This window comes from Podarcis pityusensis, assembly GCF_964106645.2.
Source record: "Podarcis pityusensis genome assembly, chromosome: 2".
In the NCBI taxonomy this organism is placed as follows: domain Eukaryota; kingdom Metazoa; phylum Chordata; class Lepidosauria; order Squamata; family Lacertidae; genus Podarcis; species Podarcis pityusensis.
The window spans coordinates 16,976,173-17,001,516 of NC_138029.1; the positions used below are offsets into that span (position 1 = coordinate 16,976,173).

The following is a 25,344-nucleotide window of genomic DNA, read 5'->3' on the forward strand; positions in this document are numbered from 1 at the left end:
GGGTTTTTATCATCGAAACCAGAATTAGCCATTGTCGTCTCAAGAACTTTTTTTTGAAAAAATCCCTAAGCCGCGCGGTTACAATTTCATCAAAAATCTGGCGTTCTGCAATTCACTCAAAAATGGTGCCAAACTGTTGCAAACGATCCCCTGAAAGGTTTTTCGATGGAAAAAGATGGGTTTTTATCATCGAAAACAGAATTAGCCCTCGACGTCTGAACAATTTTTTTTGAAAAATTCCCTAAGCCGCGCAGTCACAATTTCATCAAAAATCTGGCGTTCTGCAATTCACTCAAAAATGGTGCCAAACTGTTGCAAACGATCCCCTGAAAGGTTTTTCGGTGGAAACAGATGGGTTTTTATCATTGAAAACAGAATTAGCCCTCGATGTCTCAACAACTTTTTTTGAAATATTCCCTAAGCCGCGCGGTCACAATTTCATCAAAAATCTGGCGTTCTGCAATTCACTCAAAAATGTGCCAAACTGTTGCAAACGATCCCCTGAAAGGTTTTTCGGTGGAAACAGATGGGTTTTTATCATCGAAAACAGAATTAGCTATCGTCGTCTCAAGAACTTTTTTTTGAAAAAATCCCTAAGCCGCGCGGTCACAATTTCATCAAAAATCTGGCGTTCTGCAATTCACTCAAAAATGGTGCCAAACTGTTGCAAACGATCCCCTGAAAGGTTTTTCGGTGGAAACAGATGGGTTTTTATCATCGAAAACAGAATTAGCCCTTGACGTCTCAATAACTTTTTTTGAAAAATTCCCTAAGCCGCGCGGTCACAATTTCATCAAAAATCTGGCGTTCTGCAATTCACTCAAAAATGGTGCCAAACTGTTGCAAACGATCCCCTGAAAGGTTTTTCGGTGAAAACATATGGGGTTTTATCAGCGAAAACAGAATTAGCCCTTGTCGTCTCAACAACTTTTTTTGAAAAATTCCCTAAGCCGCGCGGTCACAATTTCATCAAAAATCTGGCGTTCTGCAATTCACACTAAAATGGTGCCAAACTGTTGCAACCGATCTCCTGAAAGATTTTTCAGTGGAAACAGTTGGGCTTTTATCATCGGAAACAGAATTAGCCCTTGACGTCTGAACAACTTTTTTTTGAAAAAATCCCTAAGCCGTCACAATTTCAGCAAAAATCTGACATTCTGCAATTCACTCAGAAATGGTGCCAAAGTGTAGCAAACGATCTTCTGATAGTTTTTTCGGTGGAAACGGAAGCGTTTCTATCATTGGAAAAAGAATTAGCCCTTGACATCCTAACTTCGGAGTTTTTCAAAGAACTATTTTCCGCAGCTTATGGCATCGAGGCCTGATTAGCCTAGGATAAAAACCCTACAGTCTTCACTGCCAAACCTTTCAGCGGAGCATTTTCAACAGTTTGGCACCATTTATGAGTGAATTGGATGATGTCAGAATTTTAGTGAAATTCTGACCCCGCGTTCCGCAGCTTAAAGTGTCGAGGCCTGATTTCTTAGCCTAGGATAAAATCCTTCTGTTTTCACCACCAAACCTTTCACGGGAGCATTTGCAACAGTTTGGCACCATTTTTGAGTGAATTGCAGAACATCAGATTTTTGCTGAAATTCTGACCCTGCATGTTAAGGATTTTTTTAAAAAAGAGATTTTCCGCAACTTAAAGCGTCGAGGCCTGATTTCTTAGCCTAGGATAAAAACCCTTCTGTTTTCACGGCCAAACCTTTCAGGGGAGCATTTGCAACAGTTTGGCACCATTTATGAGTGAATTGGATGATGTCAGAATTTTAGTGAAATTGGTGGGTTAACGATTTGTTTAAAAAAGATTTTCTGCAGCTTAAAGCGTTGAGGCCTGATTTCTTATCATAGGATAAAAACCCTTCTGTTGAGATGAGAATATAGGCATACAGTGATCCCTTCAGAACAACTGGGCCCTGTAGCAGGATCAGTGCTGGATTTACATAATGTATAAGCTAAACAAGCTATAGTTCAGGGCCCCACTCTCTTGGGGCCCCAAAAAATTTAAAGGAAAAAAACTTGGATGTACATTTCCAAAATGCAAGATAAAAAAATCAAATAAAACCTACATACAGCAACAGTGTTTTGTGTTGTGTAGGCTCCTGTGAAGTAAGTACCGTAATGGGCCACACCTGCTAGCGTGCCCCCTAAAATATCACTGGTTTGCTCATTTCTATATATACATTGCCTACAATCTGCAATGTATAATTATTAGTAGTTTGCATCATATATTTGCACCTATTATTATTTCATGTTATAGCAAGTTTTTAGAGACTAGATTATGAGTCTTTGTAAACTGTGTTTCTAAAGGAACTTTTGTTTTTGCCAAGTGCCAATGTGTTTGCATTATTAAGTTTGTTATGAATAAAAAAATCCTATTAAGGTATTCACTATTAATATACTTCTTCTTAATTGTATTTCACTATTAATGTACTTGTTAATTGCATTTCAGTTCAACAATTACTTTGATAAAATACATATTTTGTTATGTGCAGATGGCTTTGGATACCTGTTAGGTCTATAAATTACCATATAGCATATATTCAACACACAAAAACAGTGACAATTTGTTGTTGGCAAAGGACAGGTGTAGACATATAAAGGGCCCCATTACCTTTAATAGTTTAGGGCCTCATCAAACCTAAATCCGGCCCTGAGCAGGATGTGTGGGGATTTTCTGTGTGAAGGGGCCATCAGTGCCAGAGCAATTAGGTTTTTTTGTGGGGGTCAATGTGGGGTGTATGGGGTTGCAGTGTGTGGCATGGCGCTTAGGGGGTTGTAGTGCAGGATACATGCATAGTTGCCCCAATCTGAACTTTTTAGTTTATTACTCTAGATAGCACATCTGTGCAGTTGACATGGTTCACTGAGGGGCATATTTTATATTAAAAGCAATCTCAAACAGCAGAGGAATATTTGAGGTCACTGGGAGAGTCAAAATGGCTTCAGGATTGCTCTCCTGTACTACTTCAGACACATGGCTTATATATTTAGATGTATGAGCATTTATGAATATTTATTCTGTATTTGAGACCTTAGAATTCTTATACAGTAACACTATCCCTGACTTTGCACTCTGCTTGCTTCTAGATCAGTTCTACCAACCACCACCTTACCTTTGGTACTGTAGCAAATTCTCACACTTCATAGTAACTGCCTGAACCTTCATCCCCAGTCCCACACCTCCTTTTTTGCAGCCCCACTTTGGCACTCCCTCCTTTTCACTTTCACCCCTCTTTCTTCCTCTATTTTTTCAAACTCCCCTTGCACCATCCTCATTCCCATGGCTCCTCAACCCTCCTGTTCTGCAGATATGTTACTGTACTCTTAAGAGGAATGGAACCTTAACAACAAATCTGCCAGTTTGTTCAGTTAGAGAAGGCTGTGTGGAGAAGGGAGAGCATCTCATGCCTCCTTACTTTCCCAGCTGCTCCACAACAGCCCTGCAGTTCCCACAAGAAGGGGAGATGTAGGAAAGGGAGCAGACAGATTCACAGGTGTTGCAGGGTTAAGCTCTGGCTCAGAGGTGGAGCAAAGACCGGAATCTCTGTGCACACGGATATCAGAAGACTGTGGGAACGTAAGAGAAGTGCCGTAAAGGCAACTGGCAGCAGTGATGATGATTGAAATTAGGCCGGCTCTTGCCCGTTGTGTAAATAGCAATAAACAAGGACTACAAAAAGTGCCTGAGGGCACATTAGCAAACCAGATAAGCTGTTGTGGGCACAACCTACAATCTGTTATACCGGCTGCAATAAAACGTTGCTTTAAGTGCAGGGAAGGGACTCCATGGGTTACAGGAAAGGCCTCTGTTAGCACGCGTGTGCCTGCAAGCACCACACTGGCAGCACCTGCGATAGGAACCTCTCAGTCATCTTCCAAATTAAAAAGAAAATCTGTTTAAGGTAATGGACAATGGTGTGGTGTAGTGGTTAAGAGCGGTGGACTCGTAATCTGGTGAACTGGGTTCGCTTCCCCGCTCCTCCACATGCAGCTGATGGGTGACCTTGGACTAGTCACACTTCTCTGAAGTCTCTCAGCCTCACTCACCTTACAGAGTGTTTGTTGTGGGGGAGGAAGGGAAAGGAGATTGTTAGCCACTTGGAGACTCCTTAAGGGGAGTGAAAGGTGGGATATGAAGCCCAAACTCTTCTTCTTCTTTTGATATCTAAATCTCCATGGGGATCAGATGCTTCCAGGGAGAATAGTAATGGTAGTTCATGAATCCTCACGTGGAAGTGAATGAGGCAAGCCCAAACTATGTGTTATCGCAACGTTCACATCTGCATGGGAGCAGCTAGATTGTGGAAAGTGAAGATAGCTGGACAGTCTGTCAAGTCAAAATAAAAAATGGATTGGCAATAACATACATGTGTGTGCATCCAATTACAGATTGCGCAAGAGGTTCACAGGCCATAGGTGACATAGTGATGGGCTGTGCTATAATTCTTATGATTAGGTTCTACAACCCAACCCAGAGACACCTGCATGGAGATTTTGTTCAGTAATTTATTTCCAAGCTACTTTACAGCATAACCTATGATATGCGGCTTATTAGGTTGCCATTTTAAAGGGACATGTATGTGTTGCAGCTTCAGCTCTGAGAAGCCAGCTTTTTCCAGGTCGTTCCAGGTTTCTCTGGCCAAGTGGCACCCGTCAAACAGACATATCCAAATTGGATCATAGATCTGCTGCCAGAAAAGAGTCCAGCTGGAAGGAGCACCTGCAACGTGTTCTAGGAAGTAGAAAGCACCACCCTGGAGAAACAGAAATGAATGCATATAAGTTACTTTCTATTCTCCTTTGGAGTGCCTCAGATATTCCTTTGCACAATCAGCGCTAATGGTATCAGAGTGTTGTTAATTTTTCATGGCAACAGCCACTGTTCCCCTGAATTCTGTCCTGAATCTTCCCACATTCAGCTGCATTGGATGGCTTTGGGGTTCTAGTCTTATGAGAGGAACACAGACTGCTCAGTGGGTTAGAGCATGGTGCTGAGAATGCCAAGGTTGCAGGTTCGATCCCTGTACGGGACAGCTGCATATTCCTGCCTTGTAGGGGGTTGGACTAGATGATCTCCAGGCTCCCTTCTAATTCTACAATTCTATGATTTCTCTGTCCGCTTTCTCCATTCTGAGCATAATATTACACATCTCCATCATTTGCCTTTTCTCACAGCTGCTACAAGCTGGGTCAACATCTTCATCAACATCTTCATAGGCCATTTTAATGCCCATTCGCTCAGTTTGGAGCAGGAGTGGCAACTTGAATAAAATATTGGGGAAGGCCAGGTATGCCCCTCCCCATATAATCGACCACAAGAAGTAGTACACAGACACACTCCATTTTAATCGTATTGCCCATCACCTTTGGGGGTTCCCGGCCCCCTCAAATATTTTATTAGTGGGGTGAATGGGACCTCGGCCCCTAGGAGCTGGTTCTATGGTTTGGAGAAATCCTTTTGGAGCTTTTCACAACCACTTTTTGCCAACGTGAAAATTTTTTTTATGTATGTTGAAAGCAGCCCAGAGTGGTTGGGGCAACCAATAATACAATTGCTGCTGCTGCTGTTTAATAGGATGTCTCTATTTTCATCAAATAAATGTTGGAGGGTATGAGATCTGTCACTAGAGTCAGTTAACAGCTCAGCCAAGGGTGATTTTGAGTTTGCCCCCGACTTTGCCAGTTTCATTGGTAAGCAGAGATGGAAGATGTCAAGGAAATCTCAGTGGGTGAAACAGATACATTTTACTCACTATACTGCAAAAGGAAGGAGAGGCTATAATGTGTTTAAAAAGCCATTCCCAAACATGAATCATTCTATTTTTATTTTTTTTTAAAAGGCAGGTGGGGATAGACACAAAACAAATGCAGAGAGGCTGAAATGTGAGGAAGAGGAATAATAATAATAATTTATTTATTCATACATACATAGATACAGGTTTCCCCATCCACGCTGGATGGCTCCCTACAGAATATTAAAAACACGATAAAAGATCAAACATTAAAAACGTCCCTAAACAGGGCTGCCTTCAGATGTCTTCTAAAAGTTTATTTCCTTGACATCTGATGGCAGGGCATTCCACAGGGTGGGTGCCACTACCAAGAAAGCCCTCTGTCTGGTTCCCTTCACTGCTCACAGTGAGGGAACCGCCAGAAGGCCCTCGGAGCTGGATCTCAGTGTCCGGGCTGAACGATGGGAGTGGAGAGGCTGCTTCAGGTATACTGGGCGTTCCTGCCCAACCCTCTTATTAGTTTCAACATCAGAGACAAGCATGTTTAAAAATTTGTTTGGTCTTTCACAAGTGCGCAACAACAACGGACAAAATAATAAGAGGCATGTCTAGATCTGTGTAAGGTGCTCTCAGTAACACAGAGTGTGGGATTGTTTCTTCCTAACTGTAGTTAGGGAGAAAAGCAAGGAAGTGATCTCAACGTTTGCAACTTATGAGAATGTAAATAGCTCAGAAGCAAATTGGTTTATGCAGAAAAAACAAGGGATCCGAATCCATCTACCTGCATTTGTGATTCCCTAATGGATATAGAATTGACTAACACCTGAGAATACAGCATGCCCCTGCAGTTACTGAATTGTGCTTGTTCTTCCCACGGCGTGAGCTACTTACCGGTCTCAGCACCCGCAGGACTTCTTTCACAACTTGCTCTGGGCTCTTCACAGAGCATAGCACCAGCGTTGAAACCACCACATCCACCGATGCAGCTGGTACCTGGTGCAGGTCCTCAGCCGGAGCCACCAAACAGCGTTCCACCTGCACGTGTGGATTTTCAGCCAGGCTCTTGTCGAGAAACTTCTGGAAGTTGGAGTTCGGATCAGTGCATATGATTTTGCATCCCGCGGGGTAGAACTGAAAGTTGGAGCCAGTTCCTGTGCCAATCTCCAGCAGTGTGAGGGCCCCCGTGGGGCTGGCAAAGTCCTTCAGGTTGCTGAACATTTCCCTTTTCTTGTCGGACATCTGCTTATTATAACTGATTGTCATCACAGACATGAAGTAGGGGAATAACTTCTTGCAAAGGGGTTCCCAGATACCCAGATACCACAGCAAGTAAGCAGGGAAGGCTAATATCTGGACGCATAACCTGAGCAAGACAACTAGGCATGTTGCTTCCATGTTAGCAGGAGGGCAGAAAACAGCAAAGCCAGAGGAGAAGAGAAACTCAGTCGCAGAGTCTCGATGGTGGGGCTTGTTATTATCTGTTGCTTCCAGTCCTCAAAGATCTCAAAAGGTGGAAAGAAATATTGTTAATAAACTCCACACACACACAAACTCACCAATAACATTGTTTGTGTATGCACTTGTAATCTTGCCCGTCAGAGGAACTTAAAAACTGTATTTGCTGTCTTTAAGAGGGAAATAATCTCATTTAGGGGGTATTCTTACACTTTATTGCAGCAGTGTACTCCGCGGTCCTGTAGTAACCCAAAGTGAATGTTGGTTTAAATTTGTTACAAGCTTTTCCTAAATATAAGGGGAAACATTTTCCCATGGCAGAACTCTTTCACACCAAAACTGCGCTGAAAAATGTTGGGGTGGAAGGATTTGAAACTAGTCTTCAGTGGTATATTTGCTTCCCTTGTGGTTTTTTTTTTGTCTCAAGCAGCTGCAGACTTGAGCAGCACAGTCCTGCCCTGCAAATGCTTTACTTTTATTCGCTCTAGCTGTTCTTTTGGTCTCTCTGTGGCAGGAGAGACATGGGCACCTGATGGTTTTTATTACCTACTTTAGATTAATTATACATCTTCCTAGCCAGTGCAGAAGATGAGAATATAGGCATATGGCAATCTTTTCAGAACAACTGGGCCCTGTAGCAGGATCAGTGCTGGATTTAAGGTAAAGGGACCCCTGACCATTAGGTCCAGTCGTGACCAACTCTGGGGTTGCGGCGCTCATCTCGCTTTACTGGCCAAGGGAGCCGGCATTTGTCCACAGACAGCTTCAAGGTCATGTGGCCAGCATGACTAAGCCGCTTCTGGCGAACCAGAGCAGCGCACGGAAATGCCGTTCACCTTCCCGCCGGAGTGGTACCTATTTATCTACTTGCACTTTGATGTGCTTTCGAACTGCTAGGTTGGCAGGAGCAGGGACCGAGCAACGGGAGCTCACCCCGTGGCGGGGATTCGAACCGCGACCTTCTGATCAGCAAGTCCTAGGCTCTGTGGTTTAACCCACAGCGCCACCTGAGTCCCTGTGCTGGAATTATGTGTAAGCTAAACAAGCTATAGCTTAGGACCCTACTCTCTTGGGGCCCCCCAAAAAATTTTAAAGGAAAAAAACCTGGATGCACATTTCCAAAATGTAAGATAAAAAAACAAATAAAATAAAACGTACATAAAGCAACAGTGTTTTGTGTTGTGTAGGCACCTGTGATGAAAATAATGCGCCCCACCTGTTACCTAAAATATCACTGGTTTGCTCATTTCTATATATAGGGTGCCTACAATCTGCTATTTATAATTAGTAGTTTGCATCATATATTATTTCTTGTTATAGCAAGTTTCTAGAGACTAGATTATGAGTCTTTGTAAATTGTGCTTCTAAAGGAACTTTTGTTATTGCCAAATGCCAATGTGTTTGCATTATTAAGTTTGTTATGAATAAAAAATAATTTAAAGTTAGAGGTTAATAATTATTTCACTATTAATGTACTTGTTAATTGCATTTCAGTTCAACCATTACTTTGATAAAATACATATTTTGTTATGTGCAAATGGCTTTGGATACCTATTAGGTCTATAAATTACCATATAGCATATATTCAAAACACAAAAACAGTGACAATTTGTTGTTGACAAAGGACAGGTGGACATATAAAGGGCCCCATTACCTTCAGTAACTTAGGGCCTCATCAAACCTAAATCCGGCCCTGAGCAGGATGTGTGGGGATTTTCTGTGTGAAGGGGCCATCAGTGCCAGAGCAATTAGGTTTTTTTGTGGGGGTCAATGTGGGGTGTATGGGGTTGCAGTGTGTGGCATGGCGCTTAGGGGCTTGCAGTGCAGGATACATGCATAGTTGCCCCAATCTGAACTTTTTATTTTACTACTTTTTAGTTTACTACTACATCTGCGCAGTTGACACGATTCACCGAGGGGCATATTTTATATTAAAAGCAATCTCAAACAGCAGAGGAATATTTGAGGTCACTGGGAGAGTCAAAATGGCTTCAGGATTGCTCTCCTGTACACTTCAGACACATGGTTTATATGTTTAGGTATATGAGCATTTATGAATATTTATTCTGTATTTGAGACCTTAGAATTCTTATACAGTAACACTATCCCTGACTTTGCACTCTGCTTGCTTCTGGATCAGTTCTACCAACCACCACCTTACCTTTGGTACTGTGGCAAATTCTCACAGCTGCTTGCACATCTGTAATGTTGCTGCCTGAATCAGCCCCTTTATACTCTTCCTCTTTTATTTCATGGAATAAACTAATGGTTCTTTATTCATCCTAGTATGTTCATCTTGTGGCACAGGCATCTCGCAAGGATCGCGGAGGTCTCAGGGCGGTTCACAGAAGAGACCAACCTTAAATATATATATATATATATATATATATATATATATATAATCAAAATGAAGACATCCTGACATCCCTCTGTGGCTACTTTATGAACAAGGAGGGGAGATCCGATCACAATTCCTTGCATTGCATCTGCACTGGCTCTGCTATTAGGAGCTTTTTCTATGGAAGGAACTGTTTGTTTAGGTTTACATCCCCGCTTCTCAGGGCAGTTTTAGAATCTGCTCGAACTTACATTGACCCTTAATTTAAAAAAAAAAAAATGGTAAACGGAATGCACGTCGGTAACTTGATGCGAATATCCGGATTATGAATTCGTAAATTTGACGCCCAAAGCTCACCGTTTCCAGGAGGCGTTGGAAACGGCCAACCTTTCCCTTGCCCAGCGGCGAAGGAAACGAGGGGAAGCTGGGGGCACCGCTTGGAGGCGCCACTGCGATGTATTGAAGCGGCTCCCACGACTGCTGTGTCACCTCAGGAAGGCGGAGGCGGCGAAGGCCGCCCTCGCCTCTACCCTTCTGCCTTCGAGCCGAGGAAGAGCCGGGAAGAACCCGACGGGCGAGAGACGTTGAGCACGACCTCTCCGACCATCTCGGAGGAAGGGGCCGGAGCCAGGCCCTCAGCCGCCGACCAAGGGCCTCGAGCAACGCGGCGCCTCAGCCGCCCCCTCGACGGCCAACTGTCGCCTCACGTTCAAATCAAGGGCGCGTGCGAGAGAGAGCAACGGCCGCTCCTGGAAGGGGCAGGGCTGGATGTCATCTGAAAATAGCTCCCACCTGAAAGCTCCCTTAGCTTCTGCATGAGCTTCCTCCCTTTTGCTGATGTCTCCTCATCGCTATACGCACACACCGTTTGAATGGCAATGCCCATCAACTTGGGGTGTGGGGCTCAAATATGCCTCCCTGTGCTCCTGTGCCTCCCACTCCCTGGTCTGAGCACTCTTTGGACTTCGCTGAGGACATAGCTGTCAACTGTCAGATTTGAAAATAAGGGATCAGCAGCCTCACCTGTCCCAGGGAGCCTCGAAAATAAGGGGTCAGCAGCCTCACCTGTCCCGGGGACACTCTACGGGATATCCAACAATACAGGATAGAAGCGGGAAGCAGTGGGAAACGGCGCTGGAATAAGGGAATTTCCCGCAAAAAAAGGGAAGGTTGACAGCTATGGCTGAGGATGGCCGTGACGCTGGTCACCAAGCACAGGACCACCGTGCGCATGACCAAGTCCATGGAGCCTTTGGGAACGGCACACAGATCCTCTCCGGGGGTGACAATGAAGCCCTCAAAGCGCAGGTGCTGGTTCTTGGGGATGCTCTTCAGGAGATACCTCCCAAAGTTGGGTTTGGGGTCGCTGCAGGTGATAGTCCAGCAGCCCGGTGGGTAGAAGAATGGTTTTAGACAGTGGTTTTCAACCAGAGTGCCGGGGCACCCTGGGGTGCCTTGAATGATAGGGGTAAAGGGACCCCTGACCATTAGGTCCAGTTGTGGCCGACTCTGGGGTTGCGGCGCTCATCTCGTTTTATTGGCCGAGGGAGCCGGCGTACAGCTTCCGGGTCATGTGGCCAGCATGACTAAGCCGCTTCTGGCGAACCAGAGCAGCGCACGGAAACGCCGTTTACCTCCCCACCGGAGCGGTACCTATTGATCTACTTGCACTTTGACGTGCTTTCAAACTGCTAGGTTGGCAGAAGTTCTAGGTTCTGTGGTTTACCCCACAGCGCCACCTGTGTCACTTGAATGATAGGGGTACTGCACGCAATACTTGCCTCTGTCCCTCTTTCCTTCCTTCTTTCCCTCCTCTGATGCCCTCTGTACCTCCCAAAGGCTTGTGTGACACACACACCACCCTATACCCAGAGGTCTCAGGGTGGTTCACAGAACAAAATCAAAATATAAAACCACAATATATGTAATCAAAACAAAATCAACAACCCAATAACACCCCCCCCAAAAAATGAACCACGTTTTAAAAGGGCATAGGATGTCAGTCAAATCAACGAAAGGCCTGGTTAAAAAGGAACGTTTTTGCCTGGCCGCTAGGCAAACGTCCCTGGGGGGAGCATTCCACAGATGGGGCCCCACTACAGAGAAGGCCCGTTCTCAGGTCGCCACCCTCTGCACCTCTTGAGGAGCAGGCACACAAAGGAGGGCCTCAGAAGATGATAACAGGGTCCTGGTAAAGACGGTCCCTGAGGTATTGCGGTTCTGAGCCATTTAAGGCTTTACAGTACAGTGGTACCACTGGTTAAGAACTTAATTCGTTCCGGAGATCCGTTCTTAACCTGAAGCACCACTTTAGCTAATGGGGCCTCCCGCTGCCACTGCACGATTTCTGTTCTCATCCTGAAGCAAAGCTCTTAACCCGAGGTACTATTTCTGGGTTAGTGGAGTTTGTAACCTGAAGCGTCAGTAACCTGAAGCGTCTTTAACCTGAGGTACCACTGTATAAGTTAAAACCAGCACTTTGAATTGAGCCCAGAAACTAATTGGTAGCCAGTGTAGTCAGACCAGGATTGGTGTAATATGCTCAAACAGTCTTGCCCCGGTTAGCAACCTGGCCCCACAATTCTGCACTGGCTGAAGTTTCCAAACTGTCTTCAGAGACAACCCTACATATAAGGCATTGCAGTAATCTAACCTTAAGGTTACAAGAGCCTAGACAACAGTAGTTAGGCTATGCCTGTCCAGATAGGGATGTAGCTGGGCCACCAGCCAAAGTTGATGGAAGGCACTTTGGGCCACTGAGGTCACCTGAGCCTCGAGCGACAGCAAAGGATCCAGGAGTACCCCCAAGCTACAAACCTGCTCCTTCAGAGAAGTGTAACTCCATCAAAAGCAGGTGACCTCCCACCCATCTGATCAAGGGAACCACCCACTCACAGTGCCTCAGTCATATCTGGATTGAGCTTCAGTCTGTTCTTACTGTCACTAGGCTAATCTGTTAGGTTCTTTTCCTACCGTCACTTGATAGGTTTATTGGGTTTCTTGGAACATTGCAGCAGACTATAATGGGTGCAACCATTGTTGTGCTTTTTATTTTATTTTTTTACCTTCCAGCTGTTGCAAAACTACAATTCCCATCAGTCCCAGCAAGCATAGTCAGGTGACAAGGGGTGATGTGGAGTTGAAGCTCAGCAATGTGAAGGGTCAAAGACCTGATCTATAGCATGTTTTTGTCTAAAGACCCTTCTCTAAATAACTTTGATGCTTGGAGCAATTTCTGTAGATTCCTTCAAAGTGTGCCCATGCTATGGATGGAAATAATGCACAAGCAAAGGAAGAGAAAAGCAGGAAGGAGCCATTTCTGAGCGGCATGCGCTAATGTTGTGTGCAGCTTCCATGCAAAGCAACAGGAGGCAGTGTCGGCATCCGAGTTTTTCCCAGTCAAACCGTCTGAGCTCTGCCCGGTACTGTTTTACCAATTACCAGCAATTAGATCAATCCATGTTAACAGACTGGTGTGTCTGGTGATGTTGCTGGGCCTCTCCTTTTTTGCTCAGTGCGCCGTATGTGGGCAGCACCATCAGAAGGAAATGTGCCCCTAACTGATGTGGCAATCCACGGAGAGGCTAAAGAATTGCGTCATCGTTGCACAATGGAGAAGGGACCATGGCTCAGGCTGACTTGCATGTGCCCATTAGCAGCATTTCCGCTGCAGTGCTGCACTGCCCGCAAATGTTGAAGCTCTCCTGAATGTAAAAGGCAGCATGCAATGCATGTGGAAGCAGATTCTATAGGAGAAATTGGACGGGATGCTCTTAAAAGCAAAAGGCTTTGTTGGACACCGTGAATTTGCAGCTCTCTGGAATTTCAAACTATTACTCTAATTGAGGGCCAGCATGATGTTGGGGTTAGAATCCTGGAGACCAAGGCTGGGGAAACCTTGATTCAACACTCCCCCACCAGAAACTCAGAAGGGTAAAGAAGCCTCTTTCTCTAGTCACCCAGTCCCATCTTGTAGTCATCAGGCTGCTTTGTTTGAGACTAGTGAATTTATTGGAATCTGCTGATTTTTTGGGGATGGTGGGCGGGGTCGGTTTTTGGATCCAGGCTCAGCTAAATGCAGTCAAGTCCCGTTGAAGCCACTGTGAAAACCCGGTCCCAATTTCAGGCTTCCGTTGAAAGTGTGGCACTGAAGTTGAACTAATGGAGCCCAGAGCCAACCCTTCAGAATTGCTTGCAGCCTTGGGGATTACCGTGAACACGGATGGGAAGGAAAGCTAGGATGACAGCAAGGAATGGCGCTGACCGCTAAGTAAGAGGGACAGATGACATTTCATCCAAGAGAAGAGGTTAAAACAAGATGGACATACCTTTTTATTGCAAATTCCAAAGTAAAAAGATGTACAGTACAAAGGAAATCAAATAAGTCAGACGGTATTCATCTTTCATCCCAGCTATTTTGTTGAAGTAGGTATTTTTTTTATATAAAAAAAACCACACACATGCTCTTTCTCCCCTCCCCAAAACTCCTCTTTTTCCTCATTTGCTTTGTTTTGTTTGTTTGTTTGTTTGTGTGTGTCTTAAAGCAGAATAAAATCTACTGGGTTAGGGTCTAAAGGGGCTGAAAATAAAGACATTATTGAGAGGTAGGGTGGGGAACAAGCAAAGTGCAGCAAGAAAATAGTTGCCCTGATATCTGCTGGGGGGGAGGGAGGGAGGGAAGAAGCGATAGCAGTGACTTTCTTAATTAGCAGCATTAATGGCACCATCTCACTATGCTTTCCCCTTAGTCCATGCTCTGCCCTATACACACTTAAACAGCACTTGCAGTTGTGAATCTCAGAAAAGCATTTGAACAGACGTGAATTAAATTAAGCCTCACAACACCCCTGTGAGGTAGGTAATTACCCGTTTTACAGATGGGTAAAACTGAGGCACATAGAGAGGTTAGGTGACTCTCCCAAGTTTGAGGACACACAGGCACGCACACCAGATCAGCCGTGGAGCTGAAAACAGTAATCACAATAGTTCTGTTTTTCAATATTCAGCTCTTAACACCTGAAAAGCAGTTTCTATCCCCTCCTCTACAAAATGCACTTTCTAGAGACATTCACACCCTCACACCCCTCTATATACAAATGCAACATGCATCAACCTACGGCAAAATTTGGATATATATGTATCTGCGACAACACATAATTCCAAGCCAATTTCAGCCACTTTGGATAGTTGGTGAAATTTTTCTTGTTGAATTACTCTATATGTGCTTCCAGATAGGGACTTACTATTGCAGATGGGATGTTGGCAACAGATTTGTTTTTTAACATCACATTTTCCTTGGAAAGGATACACCAGAATGAAAAGGGGGTGGAGAGACCATGGGCTAGTATTGCACTGTGAAAAAACTGTCAGCATGAGGAGCACTCATCCCATAATAAGAACCTGTCTGGAAGCGTCCTGCATCACAAAAGTCCAAACTTGTTTAATAGTAGAGTCTCTCTCTCTTTCACTACTAAAGGGAGACTCACAATTTTTGGATTAATGTTTTGTCTTTTTTTCAATTAGGGTGTGGGATCTTTTCTAATGAATGATAATCCATTCACCTTCTAGAGCTTCTTCTAGCCCCCATCACCCTCACATGGAGGTGATCACTGTAACATTTGAAACGCAAAATGTTTATTTTGCTATTCATTAGTGGAGTGAATTCCTCTGCCTGCAAGTGTGCCTGATCCCATATATTCTGAACTGTGGGAGGAAAATGGGGGTAAACATGTAACCCAAACCACAAAACTATGACAGGAGAAACGAACCTGCGGCATGCACAACTATCCATAACCACAGCAAACGAGCCACTTTCTGAGCAAATTTCAATGCCCCAGTTCCACCTCACTTTTTTAAAAATAAAAACAAAACAAAACAAAGCCTCATACAACAGACAAGGAGACTGGTGCATGGGTGTGATTCCCCAAGTAATCTGTGAGCTTGTAGAAACACAATAATAATACAAAATTGTTTTCCTCTTAACCACCTGGCAACCGGGGAGTCATAGCTAGCGGATGAAGGAAAGGTGTCGCATCTCAGCCCTTTAAATGGAAAGATTTAAAAGTGGGGGCGGGGAGAGAGAAATGTACAAGCAGCTGATTGGAACAAATTATTTAAAGTGCAAAGCGTAGGCATATTACTTTCGTCCGGTGGATGGATTCATAACTGCTATAAGCCAAGGAGTGGCTTTCCACTGACCTATGTGCAGCTAAAGCCCTAGCACATACTGTTTATGGAGAGACTGTTACCGATATGCAAGAGACGGCAAAAGGAGGAGAGGACATGGAACACACAGGACCACAGAGCTACCCATTTCCTGTACCAAGGCAAGTGCAGTATCAACCTGAGAACCTTCTGGCTTGGAAGGAGTAATAACATACGTAGCAGAAGAAGGCCAAGGTTGCGGACGGGACATGATTGTGAGTGCTTACCTGCAATCCCCAGGTAAGGGCCTTTTCGTGCTGGTGCATAGTCTTGAAACTGAAGTCCTCAACATGGTGATGGAGACCAGAGGGTTTCAAACTACCATCTATCTACGGTCTTCATCACCAAGATATCTGAGCCCTTCACTTTCATGTCATTCTCCAGTTCATAAGAGCCAGTTCAGGCTATTTTCTCCATTCATCCCCCCAGAGGTGCATGTGAACTTTCATATGTTTAGACAGGCTTTTCGAACCAGCTGGTGCTTAGGAGACTGAGCAAGGCTTCGGAGCCACACTGGCACCACAACCTTGCATGTGTGCCAGCAAACACGTAACAGGTCACATATGCCTCGTTTTCAAACATGACTACGTTCATACTGAAAATACTTTACAACATGAAATATGAAGCGGCCCCTTGGTCCTGTACAGGAAGCCACCTTTCAGTTCATCGATGACGAATATCAGATCACGCTGTTGCCCTGTACTGGTTGCCACGAGGCAACCAATTTCAAGCATCAGACTCTCGGCCCAAGAAAACATTCTCACTGGGCCACATTTAGGCCTGTTCATTGTACCTGAATGTACCCTGTACGACAGGGGATTTTGTATCAGAGTAAAAAATAAAATAAAAATAAAACCAAATCTCTATTTTTCAATGCTCAAGCTGGCGTCTTAACTAAAAATTATTGGCAAGATCGCACCCAGATGCCCAAGCTATCAAGATTTTGCCTTTGCTTCCTGAACTTTGAATTACAAAGTTTTGGAGGATAGCACTAGGTCAACAGCATTTTGCTTCAGAGAATCACCAAAGGTTTTTGCGCAGTCTATCAGTGCAAGAAACAAATGTCAACCATAATTGACGATTTCTGGATGGCCAGACCCTGCTTCTTTGATAATTGCCACAACTATCTATTTGAGAATAACTGCATGCTAATTCTCAACCTAGCAGGCCCAGTTCCCTTACATTCTTAGGAGTTAATATGATTGTTACAGAAACTTTTTAACCGCTGAAATGCAGAACACACACATCAAACCAACTTTCCCATGTGCAGTTGAACTGGGAATGTTCATTTCATGTTCTTTGGCTAGCAGCGGCAGCAACATAGTTCATTAAAGTGTGTTTTCTTATAACGACTACAATGAGCCACCAAGCTATCTAATAAGGAGCAGCCAATTTGTATGAGGTCAGACTATTTGCTCATTTAGCCCAGTGTTTTCTAGTTGGGCTGGCAGTAGCTCTCCAAGACTTTAGGCAGAGGGTCTTTTACATCACATCTTACCTGATCCTTTTATGTGGAGATGTTTAGGGTAAGGTTACCAGATTTTTTTCAATGAATCTGGGGACACTTTTCAACTTCAATGGATTTTGTATCGGGACTGATTTGTACATCTGGGGACTGTCCCTGGGAAATGGGGACGTCTGGTAACCTTAGTCTAGGACTGAACTTGTAACCTTCTGTAGGAAAATAAAGTACGTTACCACTGAATAATGGCTTCTCCACAAGGATAATTCACTACTGGCAATCTGCACTTGCAAGAAGGATTATGGCACATATGCAAATCCTAACGGGTCTATGAATCTTGAGTTTAAGATTCCTCAGCATTTTCCCTTTATCTTAAAAGTTTAAATGGGAGGATTGGGTGTAGGGTGAAACTGGGGTAATATCATTTTTGCCCTATGTCTTTACAAAACAGAGAGACAAAAACAGGGATATACATATGTATCTCGATGCAACTTCCCACCTGAAGAGCAAAACATTTTCTGCTTTCTAACTTTATGAAAAGCTCCTGACTCCTCCTAGTGAAACAATAATATAGAGATTGGATTGCACATTTTTACACTGTTAGAAATATTTGAAGTTAGGAGTAATATTTATTCTAAACCCTCAATAATAAAATGTGCCGAGAGTAAAAGAAGCAGGATTTCCTTACATAATACCCTCCAGAAAAATTCCAGATAAAAGTGACAACAGTGATCAGAATGATACTTCCTGTAACACTGGTATTTTGAATTCTAGATTTCCCCCTTCATGCACTAGTCAGTTTTGATTATCTTCTCAATTACATAGTTTTACTAAGCATTTCTGCATCATAAAGTTGTCTGTTGGTTAAGGAAAACTTGAATTCTTGGAGTCTTCGTAAAAACAATCCAAGTAGTTGAAGAAGGAAAACAAAGGAAGCCGGTCATATCATTTTAAAATATCCAGCATTTTTGATATAGGAACTTGTCACAACCTGACCACTGTTCTAAAGAATATTGTCAGAATTATACGTGTTCAAAAAATAAATAAATGCAGTCTTGAAATTATGTTTTCTTCCAAGGCCTATTGCCATTTATACTATTCAATTGTATTAACAATAATACCCTCAAGTTCTGGTTTTGTTTTTTGTGAGGGAGAGGATGGTTGGAGTGGCATGAGATTGTGAGAAGTTGCAAGCCCAGCCATAGTATTTATGCCAAATGACTTGATGTATGAGTGTTTTTCCCCTTGGTTGCGACTTGATTGAAGATCTTCCATGTCAGTTTCGCAAAGCACCTGCCATTCATTGTTGGCTGATTAGAAATCTCCACTGCTCATTTAATCAGACAGCCCAGAAAACCAGATTGCTTTTTCTTACTAATTCTACCACTCCAAAAAAAATAAATAAATGAACATAAAAGCAAAAACTAATTTAAATATTCTCAGAAAAACAACATTTCAACAAAATTCTATACAGCACCTTTTCTGGTGGTGGTGGGAGTACAAAACGTTGAGCTTAAAAATCAGCACTATCAAAATTAGATGTACATTTTCTAACTGTTCTCAACGATTTTGAGATTTCTCTAATTTCTAATTTTCTAATGCTTTCTCGAAAAAGCATTGGCCATGCCTGTTAAACTAATACGCTCCTTTCTTTATTGCCAAATTCTTTGATTCTATATATCTTTATATGCTGTCTGTATGTCTCAAACTACCTTTTTGTGATTGTTAATTTTTGAGTAAGATTTCCCCAATATTCTACGCTTTGCTTAAATTACGATGCATATAAAAATACGGAGCAAGTTCCACAATATCTGTGAAGTTTGGCCATTTGTTTAAACAATTGTCCCCAAAAAAGAAATGGAAAAAAAAGAAATGTAGTGTAGCAACTAGAAAAAGCAAAAGTATTCACTTTAGTAGGACATAGCCCTCAGCTCTGAAGCTGTTTGTTAATAACTTTTATTTGTTAGTAAAGCTAGTGTAACGTAAGAAAGTTCAAGTATCGCTAAATAATGACCCAATGTAAATATAGATTGCAGGGCATTTTTACTAAAAATTGCTTAGTAAAATTTGACAGCACAAACACTACATGTACCGAGCTTTCCATATGGAACAATAGTCCAGCTAAAGAACAATTATGACATTTAGCCAAATCTTGCATAGAAGTGGTCAAAATATATTGCACCTCAGAACCAAAATATAGTCTAAATATTTCCGTTTGTTGTAAAGGTAACTTTGCAATAAAGCTTTGCTCTGTGTCTGTTTGGGAGGCTTTATCTCCTCCCCCTGTGGGGATGTACATAAGTTGACATTGTCTCAAAAGTGGAAAAAAGAAAGAGAAAAAAATGTATTATATATAGATATAAAATTAAACATGGACAGTGGCATACGCCAGAAGCCATTCTATTTAATTTTTTGTAGTCCTTTGTTATTTACAAAAAGGCATGCCAATAAAATAAAATGATATATTACAGTATTTATAATATTCTTTTAAAAAGTTCAACCACATTTTTCAGCTTCTGTTGTTGTTGTGCTGTTTACAATGTTGCCTGTACATATGCATGTATTTTTTTATTTTTATTTTATTATACACATTGTAGGAGTAAGTGGGGTAAGTCTAACAGGATAGAAATGTTTTGTTCCTTGTGGTATCTGGTACAGCAGAATTCTTCCACTGATTTCATGATAGCTAGACTATGCATTTAAAAAGTCCAACTTGGCACAGATGTCTATCGAATGGCTTGCTTTCTACATGACCCTTGTTGCGGGCATCTAGGCTGCGAGATTCTATAGGTCAAGCCTCTGCCAGCTATCTAAAAGGCATTGCTATTTGTTTGTTTTGCTTTTGGAATATTTTGAGTGATTATTTTGTGTGTGTGTGTGTTTTTGCCCTTTTATAGATACAATTTATTTGGTCCACATTCAAACAGCTTGTTTTCTTTCATCGCGCCCTAAAAAAAGTTCAGTACACCTCCCTTTTTGCAACCAGGCATTCTAAACGATTCATAGCAGCCTATGCCTTCTCTTTTAAGCTTGATGATGGAACAGAGTCTTGGTTATAGTGTAATACAACCTTTGGCCCATCAGCGAGAACTACTCCACAAGCCTGTGCCCTTAAAAAACAAAGAAAAACCCACACAACTGAATTCTCAGTATGATCGACTCGTTGAAGGTGACACAATGAAACAGTTCAAAATATTGAGATGCCCAGGTACTAACTAGAAACACAAAAATTATGTTCCCACCCCCCCCCCCCAGGGTGAGACTCCCGTCAATTTAGAGTTAAGACTAGTTGAGAGGTAGCTCTTTCATCCCTACCTGAATTTTGCAGGACTGGTTAAAATTATGACAACAATGTGGGATGAAATGCAAAGTTGGTGAAGGCACACGACATATAGGACACTTTCTCTCTCAGCGCTGCACCCATGTCATACGGCTACTTTGCTCATCAAACGTGTGATGTTCTACTAAACGTTGGTTTTTAACATTATGGTTATTGTTGCTAGCATTTTGGTTTGCTTTTCCTGTAAAAAAAATAAACAAACAAATGCAAAAAGCAAAGAAAACCGTGCAACGTCAAGACTGCAAGCTGCAGGAAATCTGTCAATGGAAGAACGCTAAGTAGAGGCCACTTTTCTGGGAATCAGCTTGTGCCCCATTGTTGAGTTCCTTGCATCAGAACGATCCCAAAGGACGCAACCGTCAGCATGTAAATATGGCACACAGTGCTGTAAACTTCCCGATCGTAACCCTACCCTCCTCGATAAAATTGCTTTATAGATCTGCTGAAAATTGCACCTTTGAAAGATAACGTGCTGTTTCCGATAGCACTTTTCCATCTCTAACAGGGGAGGGGGGGGGAGTTACCTACACTGCGGAATGGAGGCTAAAGAGTAATTGCGAGTATTGCAGGAAACAAAACTACTGGGTGGGTTTTCTTGAAAGCACTCTTTGACAGCGACATTGTATTAAGAAACCACTGCTGCATGGTCTTTTCCCGTCAGAAGGCTTTTAAGAGCAGCATTTCCTGTTTTTGCTGTTTCTTTTAAAAAGTGCAAAAAATATATGGCTGCATGGTTAATAAACATACACATAAACAGGTCTCCGTCGGTTGGTTTCACATTTTTGTTCTTCCTAGAGGAGGTGCATGGAAAGATCTAAGGATTGGTAACTTGGCGGAAGGGCATAGATATAGCTAAGAGTAACTCTCCCAATACAGTGTGCCGTAGTCAGTGGAGTGCCTCGAACATATGGCTTAACACAAGGCCTGGACAGCATATTGAGTGTCTTGTGATTTTATGATTCCTCATGCATGATTCCTGATCACAGCATGCCATCATGCAAATCATTTCTATGCATTGAAACGAGCACAATTTTATTTTATTTTATTTTTGGAATCAGCCTGAGCGAGTTTTGGCAGGCTGAAAACACCTGATTATCCCCATCTCCCAAACCATGGTGAAGCCCATATAATAAAGAAGTATGCAGATAATAAATACCAAAGGAACGATGATGATTAAATGACATGGGCTAAATATGTGTCGTTTCGTTTCAGCTTTTTGTCGTTGCTCAATTTGTTTTCCCCCTTGCTCTAATTTTTTTGTTTTTTTGTTTGTTTTTTTGGTGCTTAAACTAAATGTCAAGTATGAAAATCTAGTTTTGCATGAGCAACCCAACCCTTCAAAGTGATGGTTTTTTTTGTTTTGTTTTTGTTCTGGGTTTCCTTTCAATAAAATGAGAAAAATAAAATCCATCTTGGCTGCTTCGGAAAAAATATATACGAATCCTAAAGCAGCAGGTTTGTTTGTTTTCCCTTAAGAGAGTGTGTGTGTGTGTGTGTGTGTTTTATTTTGCTTGTTTGTCCTAAGTTGCATTGACTGATGTGGAACATGCAGTATCCACCTGCCCAAACAGTATAAAATCCCTTTTTTTTTTTTACCCCGCCTTTGCATTGTTTCCTGTTTTTTTTAATATATTTGCCTAGATGGGTCCGTTAAACAGGTGGTAGATCACTGCTTTGAGATGCAACATGGTCACACAGTAAGCAGACTATGTTTGGTATAGGATCTTCAGGTAAAGTGTCTCCACAGCTGTTCACTATTGATATATATTTTATCGGGAAGTTTGTAAACAATCTTTTCCGCTCATACTTTTTTTCCTAGAGTTATTAATGTTACGGATCATCTCAATATTTGGGTTCCCTGGTGTCTCTTTGCCTTTTCGCTCTTTCCCGTCTCCCTTCCTCGGCTCGCTGTTTCTCCTTTTCGGGCTTAGTCACACTGTCATAGGATGGGAGGGACGCTGTGGACGGGGTACCTTCTTTTTTCTCCCTGTTTGTCCCTCCGTTTTCCATCTTATTGGAGACGTTCTTTCGGTAAATAAAGCCCCTCCTTATTAAGCGAGCCCGGTACGCCCTCTGGATGACCAATGCAGAGACCTCTTCCTGCTTGCGCCGCAGTGTGGTCGTGATAGGCTCGTAAGACACTTTGGATGGATTCGAAGCCACAAACCTCTCCTCCATCTGCTGCCTCAGGATGTCCAGCTCGCCGCTATCGCCCAGCACCCGCTTGGTAAAGGCAAACAGGATGTCCAAGCAGTGGATTCTATCCCCGCTCACCATCGGCAAGTCCATGGCAATGAGTTCAATAGTGTTGGGCTTCGGGACGCGGAGAGGGTGCTCCAAAGCGTCGGCAAAGTCTGCCAGCTTGCAGTACTCAATGAATTGCGTGGCGTCGGGGTCAAACTTCTCCCAGATCTCGTAGAAGGTCTCAAAGTCGTCTTCGCTCAGCGGGTCGGCGCTCTCCTCCGTAGCTACGCTGAAGTTCTCCAGAATGATGGCAATGTACATATTCACCACAATCAGAAAGGAGATGATGATGTAGCTAACAAAGAAGAAGATCCCCACCGAGGGATTCCCGCAGTCGCCTTTGAAACCACTCCCGGGGTGTTCCTTAGTCAAATCACAGTCCGGTGGCCTGTTGAGGATGGGCAAAAGCAAACCATCCCACCCAGCTGAGGTAGTGATCTGGAACAAGCAAATCATACTGTTGCCAAAAGTCTCAAAGTTGAACATGTCATCGATGCCAGCCTCGTGCTTGACGTAGGCAAAGTTGGACATCCCAAAGATGGAAAAGATGAACATAACCAGGAAGAGCAGGAGACCAATGTTGAACAAGGCAGGCAAAGACATCATTAAGGCAAAAAGCAGGGTGCGGATCCCTTTGGCTCCTTTGATCAGGCGCAGGATGCGGCCAATACGGGCCAGGCGGATGACTCTGAAGAGAGTAGGTGACACAAAGTATTTCTCTATGATTTCAGCCAAGAACATACCTTAAATGAGATTGGGGGAAAGAAGAAAAAATAGCGTTACAATTCTTTCAAGTAATCACATACCATTTGCCCAGAAGCAGGTAGTACTGGCCATATTTAAGAGGGAAATGCCAAACTAGGTTCATTGAGACTGGCAGTCTTCCTATCTCCATATTCTTAGTATTTTGAGTCTTTGCAAAATGCCCATGAGCCATATCAGCAAATTTCCTTTTACAAGGGCACCTCATCTTTTTATTATGACCGTTATAAAATGATAGGCAGTGCTTGCTGCCTCGTTATACCCCATGAATCATAAAATAGTATAATCTCTCTTCCCTTTTGTTTACTTTGCTCTGTTGTTTAGGATCAGGCTAGATGTAACATCCCATATTTTTGTGTGTGTGTGTGTGTGTGTGTGTGTGTGTGTGTAAATCCCCCCCCCTTGTAACAACAACTTTTATACCTTGCTTTTCTATTCAACAATCCTCTAAATGGGTACCAATCAGTAAGACAAAAAACAAAATGTTAAAAATGGCAACAATCCAAATTTCATGTTCAAAGTAGGCGCCGGCGCTTTGGGCAGTTGCCAACAGAAGCAGAAAATATGGAACAAAACTAGGTCATCTAGAGAACCCCAAATGCTCAACAGAACTACTGGCCAATTGTCTAAAAGAGAGCAAGGAAGAAGCAAGGCAATCCCTAGAAAGAGATTTTCACACCTTTGGTGCCACCACCAACAATGCCCTACCCTGCATAAATGCCCACTGCATTAAAAATTGAGCCATCACACAGCGTGGGGCCTCTAAGGGAGCTCTTAATATGAAGGTGGGCTCATATGAGAGAAGGCTGCCCTTCAAGAACAAAGATCATTCAGGACCGTAAAGGTCAACACCAGCACTTTAAATTGGGCCCAGGAACTAATGGCATGAAGTATGATTAATTGGTGCAATATGCTCCTGATAACACTTTCCAGTTAATAAAAATCATTACCAAGGCCTTTGGTGGCTGTCTTCCTCCTGCATTGCTGTGTGCTGCTAGTTTGTTACTGTTTTGTGGTTTTGTTTTATTATGCTCACTGTATATTAATCGGCATTTGTTTTTAATCATCATATTTTTGTGATCCAGCATAGGACCATTTGGAGCAGGGTAGTTTATAGGTACAAATGAAAGCAAATTTGCAGAGTTTAAGCAGAAGAACGGGTGTGTGTGTCTGGGGGGAAAGCAGTTATTTCCCGACTCAAACTTCCTTCCCAAACTACCGTATTTTTCACTCTATAAGACGCACCAGACCACAAAACACACCTAGTTTTTAGAGGAGGAAAACAAGAAAAAAAATATTCTGAATCTCAGAAGCCAGAACAGCAAGAGGGATCGCTGCGCAGTGAAAGCAGCAATCCCTCTTGCTGTTCTGGCTTCTGGGACAGCTGCACAGCCTGCATTTGCTCCATAAGACGCACACACATTTCCCCTTACTTTTTAGGAGGGAAAAAGTGAGTCTTATAGAGCAAAAAATACGGTATTTCCTCACAGAAATCTGACCAGCTCTGATTTTACAAGCTGGGAAGCAGTGATAAGTTAATGTGCAGTACAGTGGTACCTCGGTTTTCGAACACAAGACCGTTCGAGTTCTGAAACGTTTGAAAACTGAAAACTCAATATGGAAGCTTCAATACTGAAGCCACGTTTCCTGTTTGACTTCTGAGGCGCATTCGAAAACCGAAGCATTTACTTTTGGGTTTAGGGCATTTGAAAACTGAAACGTTCGTCAATGGAGACATTCAAAAACCAAGGTACCACTGTATTAATTGCACAATCCTATGCAAGTTTACTCGGAATCCGAT

The 25,344-nt window shown here is 42.9% G+C and overlaps 2 protein-coding genes and 2 long non-coding RNA genes across 5 annotated transcripts in view; 1 reads left to right on the top strand and 3 right to left on the bottom strand.

The window, feature by feature from the left end:
* Positions 1-4,494: 4,494 nt before the first annotated feature.
* LOC308471103 (thiol S-methyltransferase TMT1A-like) lies at positions 4,495-9,953 on the bottom strand. 2 transcript variants are annotated; one of them, XM_080995067.1, is made up of 4 exons: positions 9,889-9,953; positions 7,199-7,240; positions 6,630-7,140; positions 4,495-4,760 (listed from the first exon to the last, which is right to left on the bottom strand). In XM_080995067.1, the coding sequence occupies exons 3-4, from the start codon at positions 7,131-7,133 to the stop codon at positions 4,524-4,526; spliced, it is 741 nt and encodes a 246-aa protein (XP_080851193.1). In that variant the 5' UTR covers positions 7,134-7,140; positions 7,199-7,240; positions 9,889-9,953; the 3' UTR covers positions 4,495-4,523. The 2 variants fall into 2 exon arrangements, with proteins under 2 accessions (XP_080851193.1, XP_080851192.1); XM_080995066.1 differs by lacking the exon at positions 9,889-9,953 and adding an exon at positions 9,355-9,421.
* LOC308471167 overlaps positions 7,034-25,344 on the top strand; it is a 36,466-nt gene continuing 18,155 nt past the window's right edge. The window contains exons 1-2 of the long non-coding RNA XR_013982739.1: positions 7,034-7,133; positions 7,192-8,483. This is a non-coding gene — a long non-coding RNA (uncharacterized lncRNA). The remainder of the gene's footprint in view (positions 7,134-7,191; positions 8,484-25,344) is intronic.
* LOC308471240 overlaps positions 13,835-25,344 on the bottom strand; it is a 213,737-nt gene continuing 202,227 nt past the window's right edge. Inside the window, exon 2 of the long non-coding RNA XR_013982831.1 lies at positions 13,835-17,568. This is a non-coding gene — a long non-coding RNA (uncharacterized lncRNA). The remainder of the gene's footprint in view (positions 17,569-25,344) is intronic.
* The window catches only part of SCN8A (sodium voltage-gated channel alpha subunit 8), a 109,974-nt gene continuing 98,464 nt past the window's right edge, over positions 13,835-25,344 (bottom strand). Inside the window, exon 27 of the mRNA XM_080994336.1 lies at positions 13,835-23,524. Coding sequence (XP_080850462.1) covers positions 22,380-23,524 — 1,145 coding nt within the window. The 3' untranslated portion in view covers positions 13,835-22,379. The remainder of the gene's footprint in view (positions 23,525-25,344) is intronic.

What these genes read in the sequence shown, in the direction of transcription:
- LOC308471103 (XM_080995067.1), bottom strand. Translation starts at nt 7,133, where the DNA reads ATGGAAGCAACATGCCTAGTTGTCTTGCTCAGGTTATGCGTCCAGATA. An exon ending in TCCTGCGGGTGCTGAGACCG is followed by an intron (nt 4,761 to 6,629) that starts GTAAGTAGCTCA and finishes CTGTTTCTCCAG; the next exon opens with GGTGGTGCTTTCTACTTCCT.